At 40.3% G+C, this 18921-nt stretch overlaps 1 protein-coding gene across 1 annotated transcript in view; it reads right to left on the bottom strand.

The window, feature by feature from the left end:
* The window catches only part of LOC124788959 (cationic amino acid transporter 3-like), a 102750-nt gene that overhangs the window by 42345 nt on the left and 41484 nt on the right, over nt 1-18921 (bottom strand). Inside the window, exons 3-4 of the mRNA XM_047256248.1 lie at nt 14411-14566; nt 13071-13175 (exon numbers count right to left, since the gene is read on the bottom strand). Of these exons, the coding sequence (XP_047112204.1) occupies nt 13071-13175; nt 14411-14566 (261 nt within the window). The remainder of the gene's footprint in view (nt 1-13070; nt 13176-14410; nt 14567-18921) is intronic.

Here is an 18921-nt window from a genome sequence, read left to right as displayed (position 1 = left end):
GGATATTTTCTATGCTAGAGCTTTTTACCAGATATCTGTGGCACCAGATGATGTTACCAAGACAGCTGTATGCATGCCTTTTGGGTTGTTTGAATTCACCCACATGCCTTTTGGACATTCCAAATATTTATGGACGAGGTTACATGTAACTTGGATTATTGCTTTGTGTGAGTGTTGAATGAAAAGTAATGCCTCCACCTTCATTAATTGGGTTTGTATGGGAATATTTTAATAAATCAAATGCAGAAATAATCCTTAGAATGCGATCTTTAATTACCAATATTCACTTTTCCACATAATCATCAGCCAATTCAATACATTTCTGCCAATGATGAACAAGTTTTCTGAAGCCATCATGGAAGAAGTCAGCACTCTGTTTCTGCAACCACAGTCTCACAGTTCTCTCAACATCTTCATCAGAAGCATAATGATGTCCTTGCGTACTGTTTTTCATTATCAGGAACAGATGGAAGTCAGATGGTGCTAAATCTGGACTGTATGGAGGATGCTGTACAGCAGTGAGATTCAGTCTCTGAAGTTCTGCTGTGGTGGCAAGTGAAGTGTGTAGTTTGGCATTGTAATGTTGCAGGAAAACATTTCCTTTTCCCTTTCTGACTCTTTTTAGCCATCATTTCTGAGTTCGCAGCATTGTGATGTAATGCTCTGAATTTATTGTTGTTCCACGATCAAGGAAATCAACATGGTTAACACCATCTTCATCCCAGAACACTGTGGCCATGATTTTTCCAGCTGAGGGCTGCATCTTGAATTTCTTTTTCTGGGGTGAGTCTTTGTGTTGATATTCCATAGACTGACATTTCATCTCTGAATTGTAATGGTGTATCCACATTTTGTCTCCTGTCACAATTGAATGGAGAAAGGCATCACCTTCATTCTCATAATGTGAGAGCAGTTCCTGGCAAATTTCAAGTCTGTGTGCTTTCATTTCTGAAGTCAGCATCTAGGGTACCCATGGTGTACAGATCTTCCAATAGCCAAGCAAAGCAATAATGTGACCCACACGTTCTTGTGAAATGCCAATTGTGCTTGCAATTACTCTCTGAGTTATATGATGATTGTCCTGACTCAATCTGTCAACATTTTGCTTGTGAAACTTGGTAGCTGTTGTCACAGGACATCCAACTCTTTGTTTGTCATGCAGGTCAGATGTTCCCACCTCAACATCTTTAAACTTACTCGCCCAGCAACCCACAGTACTCACATCAACAGTCACTGTAAACTGCTTTCATTCTCTGATGAATCTCCTTTGGGGTGACACCTTCTGCTGCCAAGAATTCCATGACTGCACGTTGCTTAAATAGCATTGACCGACTGTCTGTGCAGGGTTCCATGCTTTACACTGTAACAACACAACTGTTCAATGCTAAGGCTTCCCTCCAACTGGAGCTGTAGATAAGAGGCTTCGGAACAAGCCAGTACTTGCTGCATACCAACGCTGCCAACTGCTGAAGAGTTGGAGGCATTACTTCTCAGTCAACCCTTGAATATACAGATGATGTTTTGGTCATTTCACACTTAGACTCTGAGCATCTGTCCCACTTGCGATAACTCTCTAACCATCTACATAAGCATGGGCTCATTATTAACCAACTCAAGCCTACCTTTGGGCATCAGATATTCAGTTTGTTGGCTATACTACTACTGTTTCTTGGCTGTTCTACTACTGCTGAAGGAATTTGGCAATGAAAAGAGAAGGTACATGCAATACTTGGTTTTCCATGACCTACAACAGTCAAGGAACTATGATACTTTTTCAGTGTCACAAACTTTTGTTGTTATTTCATCCATAATCATGCCCTCCTAGCTACATCACTAAAAAATTTCATACAAGGCAAACCAAGACCAAAGGATAAACCTCAGTGGAAACCAGAAACTGAAATGACATTTTCTGACTTGAAAACTGCCATCGCTGAAGCAGCACTCTTGGTGCATGCAGTACCACAAGCACAACTAGCAGAGATGGTTGATGCTTCTGCCTCCGCAATCGATGCGGCACTACAATAGTGTGTGGATGGACACTGGCAACCACTAGTCTTCTTCAGCAACAAGTTATCACCTTCACAGCAAAATTTGTCATCCTATGACCATGAGCTGCATGCTGCCCATGCATCCATCAAAAAGTTCTGAGACGTGTTGGAGGGGCAGCAGTTCATTTTGGTGATGGATCACAAGCCACTATTGTATGCTTCCCAACAGTGCCCAAAGAAACATTCACCATGACAGCTTCGACATCTTGATTTCATCAGCCAACTTACTACAAACATCATCCCCACTGAAGGAGAATTGAACATGCCAGCTATCATGTTCTTGTGCATATAATCTATTTCTGAAGCAATTGACTTTGAACTTCTCATGCAACACAACAATCAGATGATGAATTACATGATTTGTTGATGCAACCATTAGGCTTGTTGCTCCACTGCATTGCACTATCACCATCAGCTGTCCAGCTGCATTGCTATGTTGCCATTTGTGACTGCCAAGTTCTGTCAAAAGGCAATCACCTTCCTGAACAATATTTTGCACACTGGGATTAGAACCACAACAAACATGGTGAAGCAAGTGTTCATCTAGCTGCATATGACAGGGATTGTAAGCAAGTCATATGAAAATGCTTGGCCTGTCAATGCAATACAATTAGTGTACATGTCAGGTCACCACTAGGAAGCTTCATCTCTCCATATCTACAACTTGAACATATCTGTATAGCTCTCAGAGGACCTCTTCTGCCTTCGGAAGGATACAAGGATACACTCACTGTCTCACAGCTACAGACCACTATATATGCTGGCCTAAGATATTCCCAGCAACTGATACAACTAATGAAACTGTCGTGACCTTTCATGGGTGGATTGCTCATTTCAGCATACCCTTGCAGATCACAAATCACCAGGGAAGGCAGTTTAAATTCTATCCCTTCAAAGCACTCTCTGTCTTACTCAGCATGAATCGAATCAGGACTAAAACATACCACCTAGTGCCAAACAGTTTAGTTAAGCATATGCACCACCAACTCAAAGTGTTGTTACAATCTCACAGTTTGCAATGATGACATATGTGTTTTCCTGGAAGAAGACCCCCAGGTAACTACTGTGGAGCTCATATGTGGTCAACCTATATGCCTTCCTGGTGAGTACTATTACAGTTTACAAGATGAATCCATTGACCCACCACAGTTTGTGAATAAACTGCACACACAGATATGACACCTATGTCCAGTGCCACCAAGGGCAATCTGAAACTCCACCCATTTGTGTTTGGTAAGCTATGTGACTGTCACTACATTTTCATCCAACATGATGCAGTGCGCAAGCCACTTCAGCCACCCTAAGATGGATGATACTGTGTAGTTATCAGGCACAACAAAGTATTCACTGTCATTGTAATCGGCACACCAATGGCTGTCAATGTCAATGTCAACTGACTTAATCCTGCCTTTTGTGTAATCACCACAGGTCGTGAACCATTAGTACCAACTCATGCAGAGTGGAGTAGCCACAATGGCTGTCAGACTCTACTATCAAAAAACTAGCAGCTACCACCACACAACTGTTGTCAATTGATCTGGACAACACAGCAATTAAAAGAGAAGTAACGGCAACATAATGGAGGCATTAGTGAAGTTTATGCAAGCTACTGCACAGAGTGTGTGTATCATGTGGTGCTACGTGCAAGTGAAGGTTCCATACGAATTCATCTTTGGCTCAGCCTATGATCTTTGTTTACTCTCTGTTTTCCTGATATATTATTCTGTTGTTTTGTTTGCTATGTCACTTGAATGTCATTATATTTTATGGGTTATTTTACAGTTATAAACTGTTTTAAGTGAAGTTAGTTTGTGAATTAATGACAAAGTTGAAAAAGGAAACAAATATCTCCAAACTATCTCTTCTTATCCTGAAAGGAATGTGAATGTATCTCAGTTTGTAAATTTTTCTTAGTCAATAACCAAAAATCCTGTCTTAAAATAGAATTTCAGGTTTGCTGTTTATGCTGTACATAAAATAAATACGACATACTTTCAGAAAGGGAAGCCATAGTTGAGAAGAGAGTGAGACAGGGCTGTAGCCTATCGCTGACATCAGTCATTCTGTACACCGAGCAAGCTGTGACGGAAATGAAGAAACTGAAAGGGAAGTATAGGGAGAAGAAATAAAAACTTTGAGTTTTGCCAGTGACACTGTAGTGGCCAATGACTTGGAAGAGCAGCTGAATGGAATGGATAGTGTCTTGAAAAGAGATTATAAGATGAACACCAATAAAAGTAAAAGAAGGGTAATGGAATGTAGTCATAGTAAATCAGATGATGCTGGGGGAATAAGATTAGGATATGAGAGACTGAAGGTAACTTTGTTGTTTGAGCAGCAAAATAATTGATAGTAAATAAAATTATAGAAGATACAAATTGCAGACGGGAAATAGCAAGGAAAGAATTTCTGAAAAAGAGGGATTTATTAATGTGTAATATCTATTTAAGTGTTAGAAACTCTTTTATGAAGTATTTGTTTGAAGTTTAGCTTTGTATGGAAGTGAAACATGGACAATAGGCAATTCTGACATGAATAAGATTGAAGATTTTGAAATGCAGTGCTGCAGAATAATGCTGAAGGTTATATAGGTAGATTTAATAGCAAATGATGAGGTACTGAACTGAACTGGAGGAAAAGGAAATTTATGACACAACTTGCCTAAAACAAGAGATTAGTTCGTAGGACACAGCCTGATACATCAAGAAGTCGTCAGTTTGGTGATGGAAAGAAGTGTAAGGCATAAATATTGTTGAGGGAGAGAAAAGCTTTGTAGCGATGTCAGGCATCAGCTGAAACAGATGTCAGTTAATCAGCTGATTGGTCATCAGGTGTCAACAGGGTTTGCGCGCTGACTGCCAGGAGTGCTATGAGATGCTTTCTCCATGCTGCACTGCATGCTCCAAGAATTTAATTATTTGCTTTGACTTTTTTAGTATTTTGTTACTGTTTTCCTCACTTAGTTACCTAAAAACTGGGAATTTTCGTTGGAATGGAAATATTTCATAGTGTTTTTCCTGCTGTTATGTGAGCTTAAAATAAACTTCTGGGGTTAGCAGCAAACTTCAAGGATCAGAAATTGGTGTGCCAACCATATCAAGACTGGCTGTGCAGCTACCACTGTTTTGGTCCCACAACCCAGCATTATGGTTTGCACAAATGGAAGTGAGTTTCCTCTGTGCTAGAGTGGCCACCAACTCCACTAAGTTCAAACTGGTGGTCAGTCAGTTGGACCACTGCTACACAACTGAGGTTAAAGATATTATAACCTCACCTCTGAACATGGAATCATATGCGAAATTAAAGACTGAATTAATATGAAGAGTGTCCACTTCGCAGGAAGAACAAGTACGGCAGGTTCTCACACAAGAGGATGTCAGTGACAGAAAACCATCGCAGTACCTCTGTCATTTAAGAAGCAAGGTTGATGCGCTCACAGTGCCTGATACATTACTATGCATGTTGTGGAGCAGCCATCTGCCGGCGCAGGTGAAGGCCATTATAGCATAGCAAACGGACATGTGGCTAGATGCTGTTGCATACCTGACAGATCGAATTCAAGACACGATCATGCCGACCCCCTGCCCTGACATTATGATGGTGTGTAATAGCACCTTGGTGGTAACATGAGCAGATTACGACAGTCTCATGAGCAAGGTCAATGCAATGAGTAAGCAGATGGGCAAACTACTCTCAGGTACAGTAGAGGATGATTCTGTAGAAGATCTAGAAGTTCTTTCTCAGTGAACTCTGCCATGGCAGAAGATTCAACCTGGACAGACATGTGTTGGTACCACAGGAAATTCAGAGATCAGGCGCAAAAGTGTACTTTGCCTTGTACCTTTCTCAGTTGTAAGTGACAGGCAGAAGTAATCACTCCAGACTGTCAGCCGCCATCCTTGCATCTCTTTATGACAGATCACAAGGCAGGATGCAAGTTTTTGGTGGACATGGGTTTCGACTTACATATTTTGCCATGGACCCAGTTACACAAGTATCAATCAGCCACCTAGTTTTGCATTTCCACACCTGATAATTCCACCATCGCTACATATGGAATGCAGCACATCGAATTGGACATGGGATTATGTCATACCTTGAAGCAAAATTTCACCATGGTGTACATAACGGAGCTGATTTCTTAGCGCATTATCAACTGCTGCCAGATGTCACCAATGCCCACCTAATAGACAACATCATGGGACTATCTGCCAATGGATTCTGATGTAGCGTGGCAGTATATGATGCCAAATTGATCTAGTCGCAGAGTGATGAGTATACCATACTTCTAGAACAATTCCTGGCTATCACAAGGCCTCCTGAGGCCCCAGAAAAGGTATGTCACAACACTGTACATTATATCAATACTACCGCAGGCCCTCTGATTTTGTGTAGACCCAGATGTCTTGCTTCTGATCGATATGCTGTTGCCAAGGAGCAATTTAATACAATGTTGGAGGAAGGCCTCATTCACCAATCTTGTACGTCTTGGTCGTCACCTCTCATTTAGTGCCAAAAAAGAATGGTTCATGGCATCCTTGTGGTGATTACCAAGCCTTGAATGCTAGGACAATAATGGAGCAGTATGCTGCTCCGCTCTTGAAAGATTATAATTACACATTATGTCAAAAACAGGTGGCTAGCGTATTACATTGCTCAAAGGCATATACATAGATTCCTGTTGCCGAAAGAGACACTCCAAAAGCAGCTGTTATAATGCCATTTGGTCTGTTTGAAAGCCTGTTTATGATGTTTGGATTGAGAAATGCCGTCCAGATGTAGCAAAGATTTATTGATACTTTTTTGCATATGTTGATGATATACTCATCTTTTCAGTGACCCCAGCGCCTGACAGAGGTATTTAAATGTCTTGACGAATATGGAGTAGTGTTGAACACCTCAAAGTGTGTTTTTGGCCAGACAGGGGTTACCTCTTTAGGCCACTGGATTTCAACTAAGGGATCACTGCCACTACCGGAGAAAGCAGGGGCTATATTGAGTATTCCACGGCCAGAAACTACTAAAGAACTGTGACAATTCTTTGGAGTCCTTGATTTCTACCGATGTCAAATGGTTCAAATGGCTCTAAGCACTATGAGGCTTAACATCTGAGGTTATCAGTCATGTCAAATGGTTCAAATGGCTCTAAGCACTATGAGGCTTAACATCTGAGGTCATCAGTCCCCTAGACTTAGAACTACTTAAACCTAACTAACCCAAGGACATCACACACGTCCATGCCTGAGGCAGGATTAGATCCTGCAACCGTAGCAGCAGCGCAGTTCTGGACTGAAGCGCCTAGAACCTCTCAGCCACAGTGGCCACCTACCGATTTCACCTAACTCCAAGAGCCTCTTACTACAGCTTTAGCTGGTCCTAAGGTTAAAGGCAAAACACTGATATTGTGGACAGAGTTGATGAAAAACATGTTCGAAGTGGCCAAGAAAAATATAGCAGATGCAGCTCTTCTTGCACAATCAGCTTTGGAAGCGCCTCTCACGCTGGTCAATGCTGCCTTGTAGCAATATGTCGACAGAGCCTGGTAGCCTCTCACATTCTTTTCACGAAAGCTGTCTCCTGTGCAGCAACAATGGGCCACATACAACCACGAATTGTAGGTGATTTAGGAGTCCATTAAATACTTCTGTACACAGTTGGAAACTAGAGTTTTTGTCATTTTTACAGACCATAAACCTCTCACCTATGCCTTTTGGCAAAATAATGACAAGTGTTCTCCGAGACAATATAATCAACTGGAGTTCATTGCACAATTCACTACTGATGTACAGCATATATTGGGAATCAACAATGTTACTGCAGACCATCTATCCCAGATGAGCAGTGTCATGAAGACTATAGATTTTGCACAGCTAACCCAAGCACAGGACTCTGACCTGGAACTTTGAGACTGTTTACAAGATGCCACGTCTGGCCTTCAACTTCAGTCGATCGATGTTCCAGCTACAAACACAAAGCTATGAGGGCTATTCAGAAAGTAGGGAACATTTCCATCTGATGCCACTAGGCGCTCTCAGTCAGCATCCATCTGTGACATTGAAAAAGTCTCTGTGAGTCTGGTTTTTTGGATATTCGAATTAGAAATGTGCGCTGCAATCAAAAATCCCACCAGTTGTGATGTGCAGTCTGTGAAATGATTTTTGTTGGTAAAAAACCTAAAGCCTAAAGAAATTCATCATGAACTGTGTGAAGTGTATGGAAACAATGTAATGAGTGAATGCTCTGTCTGGAAATGCTGCATTTGGTTTAAAAATCGCCAAACCAACATTCATAATGAAGAGAAGAGTGGATGCTCAAGCATTGTGACATGAACTTGTGGCTAAAGTTGATGAAATGATTCATGAAAACCATCACTTCACAATAATGGAGCTATCAATTTCTTTTCCACAAGTTTCACAGTCTTCGTTGTTTGAAATTGTCACTCAAAAGCTAGGCTACCACAAATTTTGTGCACGATGGGTGGTCAAAAAGTTTACAGTGCACCACAAAGAACAGCAAATAGGGGCAAAATTGACATTTCTGAATGCCTACCACAAACATGGTGATTTGTTACTGGATAGAATCTAACCGGTGATGAGACTTGGGTGAAACACATCAATTGTGAGACAAAATTACAGTCCATGATGTGGGGGCACACAAGGTCTCCCCAAAAACCAAGAAAATGTTTGCAAGCCTTGTCAGCAAGGAAGTTGGTGGTGACAGTGTTTTGGGATAGGCAAGGTGTGCTTCTTATTGATTTTCTCAAATGTGGAGCAACCATAAATTCTGCCCGGTACTGTCAAACTATGCACAGCCTTAGAACAGCAGTTCAAAACAAATGCCAGGGAAAGCTGACGTCCAAAATTTTGTTTTTGTACAACAATGCCAACCTCACATGGCAAACCACACTAAAGAATTTCTTAATTCATTCAAATGGGGAATTTTCCCTCATTCACCCTACAGCCCTGATCTTGCACCAAGTGACTTCTACTTGTTTCCCAAGATGAAGAACTGTCTTGCAATGCAGCAACTCCAGGCAGGCATGACCTACTGGCTGAAGTCTCAAGCAGCATAATTTTATGACGAAGGTCATTCAAAGCTTGACCACCACTATGATAAGTGCCTCAATGTGTTTGGTGGCTATGTGGAAAAGTAGTACGTCAGTCACTCTTTCAGATGAATATAATAAAATGTATTTCTTGTAATTAGTTTTTTTAATGCCAAAATGTTCCCTACTTTCTGAATAGCCCTTGTATATTGTGAGATTTCAATTGGGAAAACTTGCCCATTCGTTCCTATGGCACTTCACAAGCAAGCCTTCAAAAGTCATGTCACCCTCGCTTGAAGGCAGCAATTAGACTAATAGCTAGTCATTTTGTATGGCCTGGAATAGAAAAAAGACTGTCACACATGGGCTCATGCATGCGTACTGTGCCAGGTCAGCAAGATTTCTCACCATGTCTCCGTGACAGTGAACAAATTTCCAGACACAACAGCATGTTTTGCCCTTATTCATATTGATGTAGTAGGTCTGCTGCCCCCTTCCGAAGGACAATGTTGCCTACTGACAGTAATAGATCAGTTCATGTGCTGTCCACAAGCAATTCCCATAGATAACATTTCTACTGAGATGCTAGCCCCTGCATTTGTGTCACACTGGATTACCCATTTTGGTTGTCTGCTTCGTATAACCACGGACAGAGGATGGCAGTTTAAATCTGACCTATTTGCTCAACTAAGTAAATTTTGCGGTGCATTGCATCACACAACAACAAGTTACCTTTGTGCCAGTAACAGCATGACTGAACGCTGGCACTGATCACTTAAAGCCACCTTAATGTGCCATGAATCGCAATGGCCCTCTGCCTTACCACTGGTTTTGCTTGGCGTACATGACATGTATAAACCACATATAGGTGCCTCACCAGCAGAAATGGTACATGGAGAAGTCCTACAGCTTCTCAGTGAGTTCATGGACCCATACATGATTTCATTGGAAAATGTTAATGCACCAGTATTGTCACCCACCTCAGAGAAAAGCTGATGCAGATCTGACTGTGACAAGCATTACACCATGGCATATTGCAAACAGTCATACCCTGAGAATTATGATCCTGTACATTCATAATGTTGTGAGTAGAAGGCATCAAACTGCCACTCACACTGCCATATACTGGTTGGCATCATGTCGTCATTAGAGATGACAAAATTCACATCTGCAGCACAATCAGGTGAAACCTCTGCCCACTACCCAGCAACCCCCACTGGTATCACCACTGGCTGCAATTGAACAGCAAATGTGTTCCAGATGATGGGTACACCTCCTGGCATGCTACAGGGACGTCACTTCCAGCTTCATCCAATGAGGGGGCTCTGCCTCCCTGATGGTTGAGATGGTTGGTTGGGTTCTTTGGGGGAAGAGACCAAACATCGAGGTCACTGGTCTCATCAGATTAGGGAAGGATGGGGAAGGAAGTTGGCCGTGCCCTTTCATAGGAACCATCCTGGCATTTGTCTGGAGCAATTTAGGGAAATCACGGAAAACCTAAATCAGGATGGCCAGACGCGGGATTGAACCGTCGTCCTGCCAAATGTGAGTCCAGTGTGCTAACCACTGCGCCACCTCGCTCTGTCTCCCTGAAGGGGTCTGGTGTAGTGGTATTGGGTGTTAGCCAAAACAGATGTCAGTTAATCAGCTGACTGGCCATGCATGTCAACAGGGCTGACCAGTAGGAGTGCTGTGAGATGCTTCCTCCATGCTGCAGCATGCATTCCATGAATTTAATAATTTGCCTTGACTTTTTTCGTATTCCTGTTACTGTTTTCTTCACTTAGTTACCAAAAAACTGGTAATATTTGTTGCACTGGAAATGTTTCATAATGTCTTTGCTGCTATTATGTGGGCTTAAAATAAATTTCTCATCTAAATAAAGGGTTAAACATAATTATACATTGTGTGTATCTTACTCTCACTGTGGAAAAGAACACGATAACAAGGTTGCAAGTACAACAGGCACAAGTTGTGACAGCTTTAATACAGTAAATGGTTTCAAATGGACAACTAATTTCAGAATATACAGGGTGTCCCATTTATCTTGACCACCCTAAATAAGTGTTTGTCTAGATGCAAATTACAAAATGTTTCATCCAAATGTTCTTTAGCCATCAGGGGGACATCAGTCAGCATGATTGCTTTCATAGTAGCTTTGTTTTTTACAAAGATATGAACAGTGGTATGACTTTTTCAAATGGCACCCTGTATTTTTATTCAGTAATTCATTTCCTCTCCTGAAGACCTATTCAAAAATGTATCACAGCATACTATTCACTGAAACACAATGTTATTAATTACATAACACAACATTGATGTGACGCTCCCAGTGCTTAGTGCAGGTACTCAGTGTAATGGAACACGTCCACGTGCTGACATTGACAGAGGACAGATGTAAACATAAGTAGAATGCACACCTGTCATTCTGCCAACCATCGTCAGTTGAAGAGTTGTGTGAGTAAAATGTACACCAATGAAGAGAAGGTAGGAATGCTACTCATCTATGCGGAATGTAAGTTAGCAGAACAGTAATCACAATACTGTTTTCTTACATACGGGTACATTTATTACAGTAGTTTAGTCCTTTTAAATACTGTTGTGTAGAGTAGGCATACAGTAAAGGCTGTCCTTCCTACAAACTGCATTGACATAACATTTATTTTATTGTTGTTGGTGTTGAAGGTAGGTGAAATGCTACACAGGCAGTGGAACTGTACAGAGAGTGATATCCTGACAAGAACCCACCTTCCCGATGGATCTTTCTCGTCTTATTGTGACGCATCAGGAAACAGAAAGTTTCAACCTGTGACAATGCAATAATCATAGCACTCACACAGATGAAGCTGCTGAAGTTACTTTTCTCACTTCCGTTGCTATGAATCCACATGTGATCACACAACAGCTTGAACATGAGACTGGCATTCCTAAAGTCAGTGTACATCATACTCTTACATGTCACCAGTTCCATACTTACCATGTACACCTACATCAAGAATTGCATGGGAATGATTTCCAGAATTGTGTGCAGTTCTGTCAGTGAGCACAGCAGCAACAAATACTCGCTAACCCGAACTTCTTCACCAATGTTCTATTTACTGATGAATGTTTCTTCTCAAACAAAGGACAGGTAAATACAAGGAACATGCATTATTGGTCCAACAACATCCCACAATGGCTTAGACAGGTGTAACATCAGCGTCACTGTAGAGTTAATGTCTGGTGAGAGATGCTTAGTAATACAATTATTGGCCCTTATTTCATCAATGGTAGTCTGAGCGGCACTGCTCAGACAAATTCTTCCTCCTCTTCTGGATGAAGTGCCGCTAAGAACCAGAATGCTTATGTGGTATCAACACAATGGATGTCCAGCACATAATCCCTTGCATGCACGTCATGTTCTGAACCAAATGTATTCTGCCAGATGGATTGGTTGAGGAAGAACAGTTACTTGACCTGCTAGGTCTCCTGATTTAAATCTCTGGACTTTTTTCTTTGGAGATGAATTAAAGACATTATCTATCATGATATTCCAACAACTCCAGAGGACATGCAGGAATGTATCATGCTTGCTTATAATTCTCTTCAGCAGGCAACACTGGAAGCAGTAAATAATTCTTGCATTCAATGAGTGCACCTGTGTATCGGTGTCCAGGGTCACCACTTCAAGCAACTTTGAATGTTCTACTCCTGGGCAATGGTACAGGAGAGTCAAAGTCAAGTTTGTGTTATGTTTTTACTTGGTTTTCATTTGTTTTCTGACAACTCCAGCAAGTGGACGAGTTTGTGATCCCAGACTCAAAGTCAATGTTGTGTCATGTACTTAATAATGTTGTGTTTCAGTGAATGGTACACTGTGATATATTTTTGAATAGGTCTTTAGGAGAAGAAATGAATTACCTGTATATTTCAATGATCATTTATGACATTAATTACTTGATCATGCCTTTACAAACACAAAAAGCATTGTTACATACCTTTCAATGCACCGGCAATGATGGCAAAAGTTAAAACACCAATATTAGCTACACCCATTATGTTGCTAATGATTGATGACTCCTTCACACCAAACGCCAGAAGAACTGTGGAGAACACATATATTTCAGTTAAGAATTTTTATGTTATCTTATTTGTTAGTGTTTCTTCCATATTTATCTGCAACAGAAGTGCAGAAGAAACATAATTTTGGAACTGGCTTTTAAGATAAGTATTATGTGTTACCCAAAAAGCTTTGATATGTTTTTAGATTGTTTTAAATACAGGATACGTGTAGCAAATATTAAATAATTTATTATTATATACATTTATTTTTAGAATGAAAACACAACAACTGTTGTTGGAAATAACAGTGAGGGTACAATTTTCTACCTCACTGGCATAAATTTATGTTTCATATTTAATTTTATTTGGTTATCAGTATATTGAGGTATGGAAATGTCCCTTGAAACAAAATGAGTAAATTTTTATAAATTTTATGTGTCAGACTGTAGCAGTCTGATCACATAAAGTACATTCATAACCATTGGAATAGAAAGGCTGTCGGGATCTGGACCACATGTGCTCCCTGCACCAGGGAGTGTCAAACATCATGACATTGTGCAGAGCAATGGCTTCTGCCCAGTAAACATAGCTCTGCACAAGTAGATTTGCAGTAGGCCCTATGTCCTGGTGCTGTGTTGGCTTTTTGCTAACCATGATGTTCAAAAATGGTAAGCTGCTATCTTTTCCATTTGCTTCATGAACAGATTATTCAAGTGAAAAGTCCAAATGCTAGAGAAATGTAGGTAATGTTTCTGTTCCATGGCGCCACACTACAAATGTGTTGGCAACATACCACCTGAAGGAGGAAGTAACCATTGTTAGAATTAAGCAGCAGGAAAGTGCAGCTCTTACAAGAGAGAGGATATATTCTAGGTGACAAGAACTTCACATGGTGTCCATGAAACTACTATAACTACATCTGGAGATCTCATAAAACCTCTCAAGCTGTATATCTGGGCTGGGCAGATAGCACTACCTGGGTGCTAGAAAAGATTCATCAAATGACAAAATATGCTTGTGTCAAATCATGAATGCAAAAAATATAATATGTCAATGTACTGTGTTTAATTTCATCGGTGAGATTAATTTCTTTTGTTTCCACTTGTAGACATGTCTCTATGGTTTTACTGTCACATATTTGCAATCTTATAGCATCACCATCTATGAACTACAAGTTTATAATTTTCATTTGGTTTCCTTTAAATATAGAGTTTGTTTTGTATTTTAACTATAATGAGATTGTCAGTACTGAATATCCAAAGAAAAATCATCTTACCTGTGAGGAGAAAAGTTAGTCCAAATGCCAAAAAATCTGGATAATCAGATAAAAAGTCAATATTAATTGGCATTGCTTGCCTGCAAGCATTTGAAATAGAATTATTTACTAATGAGTCAATATATCCAGTGAGACCTCTGGCTACACTAGCTGCACCTGTAACAAAAAAGGGATAACATCAAAAATCACTTTAAGGACGTTTCAAAACATGTAACATTTTTATCTGCTACAATGCAGATGCTGCTGGAGATAATTATGTGTCTGACATTAGCATGGCAGTAAAATAAAAAATACACCCTATTGGACAACTGATGTCAATATAACATTTATGTAGGTAGCTCAACATGTCCACAATTCTGTGGATTTTGTAAAATGCCTCAGCAACTTCAGAGTGAAAGACTCATATATCCTGGTGAGCTTTGAAGTCATTTTGTTATTCACCAGGGTACCTCTATGACAGTCACCAGAGCTTATTGGTCAGAAATTTGACAAGAAGACCACGGACCATTTCAGGCATGCCCTGACCTCCACGTATTTGTTGTTTAATGGAGCATACTACAAAGAAACAGAAGGAGTCATAATGGGCAGCCTACTCTCGCCTGTGGTTGCAAATCCGTATGTGGAGCAGTTTGAGGAGGAAGCCCTGGTGTCATCCAAATGGAAACCAACATGTTTTTTTCTGTCATATGGATGATACAATGGTCACATGACTGCATGGAAGAGGCAAACTCCTTGACTTTCTGATGCACTTGAACTCCATACATCCCAACATCAAATTCATTATGGAGACCAAAGCAGAAAGAAGATTACCATTCCTGGATGTCATGATCAAGAGAAGAGTAGATGGCACCCCAGCCCATGGTGTGTATCACAAGAAAACGCACCACACTAACCTGTATTTGCATGCAGACAGCTGCCACCACTCTTCACAGATGAATGGGGAACTAAAACCAATAGTACACAGGGTGCACACTGTTTCAGGCACAGAGAGTCTTCTCCAGGAGCTGGAATACAGTAGAACTGTATTCTGAAAAACAGGTACCAAGAATGGCAGATCAGGCATGCTCTCCACCCGACCGCAACAGTACAACCTGTGGAGATGGAAGAAGTCATGGAGAAAAGGCAGCAACTGCTTTTATACTGTACACTGGTGCACTATCAGGAAAAATCAGACGCATATTGATGAAGCACCAAGTGAAAACTGTCTTTTGCCCACTCAATAATACAAGAGCATTATTGGGAAGTGTCAAAGATGATCTCGGTTTACAGGAGGCCAGTGTATACCAGATTACAGGCGAATATGGGAAGACATATATTGGAAAGACAATGTGGACCTTTAAAGATCATTGCCAAGAACACCAGAGGCCCACTCAACTGATGTATCCTAACAAGTCAGCAATTGCAGAGCACTGTTTGTCTGACAATCATGCGATGGAGTATGAATAGATCAGGATCTTGGCACAGACTTCCAAATACTGGGAGAGCATCATTAGAGAGGCCAAAGATATTTGCAACAGGGATGATCTCATCAACTGAGATTGTGGCTATAATCTTAGCAAGGTTTGGGAGCCAGCACTGAGTTTAATTGAGAAGAGTCTCAGCAAACAAAATGATCTGGTGACCAGACCAGACAGAGAATTTATGTCAGTGCTATCACAGACACCAATGCTAGAGTCTACGTGATTACCAACATGCAGCTGCAGGTGCAGACCATAGATGGGGCTATGAGATATTTGGCAAACAGAGCAAATTCCATAATATTAGCTTGAACCAAAAATTCAGACCAGGCAGTTTGTGTTCAGAACAAACCTCGATCTGAAGCTAATCCTTAGATACCAGAGAACATGTAGCAAAAATTTTGTCTTCACATTTTTGATTGTAAAAAAGCCTATGACTCAGTTGACCATACTTCAGTCTTCCAGATGTTAGAAGAACAAGGTCTAGATCTGAAAACAGTTGCAGTTATAAAACAGAAACAAAGTTCAAGGTTAAATTTATGAGGGAAATCTCAGTTCCTTTCAAAATCAAAATGGGAACAAGACTGGGAGGTGGATTGACTCCACTACTTTTCAACTGTGTCCTTGAGAGCGACAGGTTTTTTTGTCATCTCCACATTTAACCCTCCATTGTGGTTGCACCTACAGCATAGCTTCCTTGAGAAAGTGATACAAGAATGGCAAAAACAGAAATCAGTCCTCAAAATTGACCTGCCAGTCACTTTAGGCAAAGGCAAGTTACCTACAGAGTGATTCTTATTAATGTTTAAAAATGTCCAAGGTGACATGGATGATGCTGAGACAAGTAATTCAATACAAGACACATGGTGCTGCAAATGTCTGAACATACCTCAAAAATGGATGACAAATGTTGAACATGTAATGCCATCAGTTGACATAAGTCACCACATGCAGCAGTTAAGCCTGTCTGTCTGTTGCATCTGACCATCCAAACTCAAGTCAAGTATGCACGTCTTTGTAGCTCCACACCTGTGTGAGCAATTTCAGAGTGTGTGGCTCAGGGTTCAGTCATGCATCTTGCAGGCAGCATTTTTTTCATTGTGTGAGGCAATTATGTGTTTGCATTAAGGTATTAATTCATTAATTTACTTACTGGTCTTGCACACTCTGCTAGTTTATTACAAAGTACAGTAAAACAAAAACCAACTGTACTGCACTGCAAGTAAATGATTATAAGTTTCCAAATTACATCATTATCAGTAAAGACCTGTTTTCTTTGCTATGTAACATCTGTAAACAAAAAAGAAGGAATAAAAGGAAAGAAACACAAAATAAGAACAGCTTTTGCTTGGTTATGCTGAGGACAATAATTTTGTAACTTTTACATTTGCAACAGATCACATTTACAAAAGGTGTTTGAAATTTGCACTGTTTGCTTCAATGCAAGTATTGCATCACTCAGTCATTACTTCATGCATGGGCTCAAGAATACCCTCCACATTTTGGATGTGATGCCACATGTCCAACATTTGGGGTATTTCCTGACATTTGAGGCCCCATGTATCATATATTAAATTACTTGTCTCAGCATCATCTACATTGCTACATGGTTTTGAAACATTAATAAGAATCACCCTGTAGAGATTGCCTAGCATTTGCAGACAGTTTAGTAATATTAACTCACAACATTTCATCAGCCCAAAATCAAATTGAACTCTTGAAAGAAACTGCAGAAAAAAGTCAGTCACCAAATATCTTTTGAAAAGACAGTGTACATGACCTGCAACAAAGAAGCACCAAAATTCTTGAAGCTGGAATACAACAAAATTAAACAAGTTCCAAAATCTAAATATCTCAGCATAACCATTCAGGAATTTCCATCTTTTGGCACCTAACTTTGTTTTCTTTTCTTTGCTTGTAGACAGGCAATACTGACTCAGAACTAGCCAGAAAAGTAAACAATACACAAATATCCATAGTGACATTACAAAACACAGGTGAAGGTTCTATGGACACATTAAAAGAATGAACCCAGACAGACTTACAAAACAAATATTCAACAAAGCCTAAATTGGACATTTAAATGAGTTACAAGATAAAAACTGATTAGAAATTGGTATGAATTACTCTAGAATACTGTATGACCAAAACTGTGAAATCCTTAGGTTCATAATTCACAGATGGAAAGTTGACAAAGAGTAAAAACCAAAAATTGATGTGTGTGTGTGTGTGTGTGTGTGTGTGTGTGTGTGTGTGTGTGTGCATGTACATGTGAGTGCATGCATGCACGTGTGTGTGTGTGTGTGTGTGTGTGTGTGTGTGTGTGTGTGTGTGTGTGTGTGTGTGAGTGGGTGGGTGGTTGGGTGGGTGGGTGTGCTCCACATCTCCCCATAAAATACTGATGCAATTTCAACCAAACTAGGTACACATATCCTTTGCTCTCAGGCAACAATCACTATGAGTATTAGGACCACCTACCTAACATAGTTCAGGAGATATGACATCATAAAAATGCATGGTATGTAAAACTGCCACATGCATGACATTTAAATGTATTACTTATATGTTACTAGATGTGTTCAAAATAAATTTTGCAGACAGTATTAACATGTGCTGCTAAATGTACTGTTGCTATTACAGTTTACATGTTGACATTTTGTTATTTGGAGATCATGAGTGGAGTTGTGGATGCTAGAAAACAGAGTGCAAAGCAGAGAAATCAGAACATTTCTAACATATTCTTCTCCTTGAATTCAGTAGAGGGGTGACAACAGTAGAGGCAGTTGGAAACATTTATGCCATTTGTGGGACTATTGCCACTGAACAGAACATGGCAAGAAAATGTTTTTCTTGTTTTAAGGAAGATCATTTTGACATTAGTGACTCTCCATGTTGAGAAAGACCTTCAGGGTTTGATGCAACGAGGAGGGTACAAAAATCAGGTGTATGGGTACCATGTGCTCTAAGTCAAAATCAAAAAAATCAGCAGGTGGCCATATGTCCATATCTTCTCCCTCGTCATCAATGGCTCTGAACAACACCAATCATTCCTAT

Source organism: Schistocerca piceifrons, chromosome 3 (genome assembly GCF_021461385.2).
Source record: "Schistocerca piceifrons isolate TAMUIC-IGC-003096 chromosome 3, iqSchPice1.1, whole genome shotgun sequence".
NCBI classification, from domain to species: Eukaryota; Metazoa; Arthropoda; class Insecta; order Orthoptera; family Acrididae; genus Schistocerca; species Schistocerca piceifrons.
The sequence above is the reverse complement of the archived record's forward strand: the minus strand, read 5'-3'. Positions and strand labels throughout refer to the sequence as shown.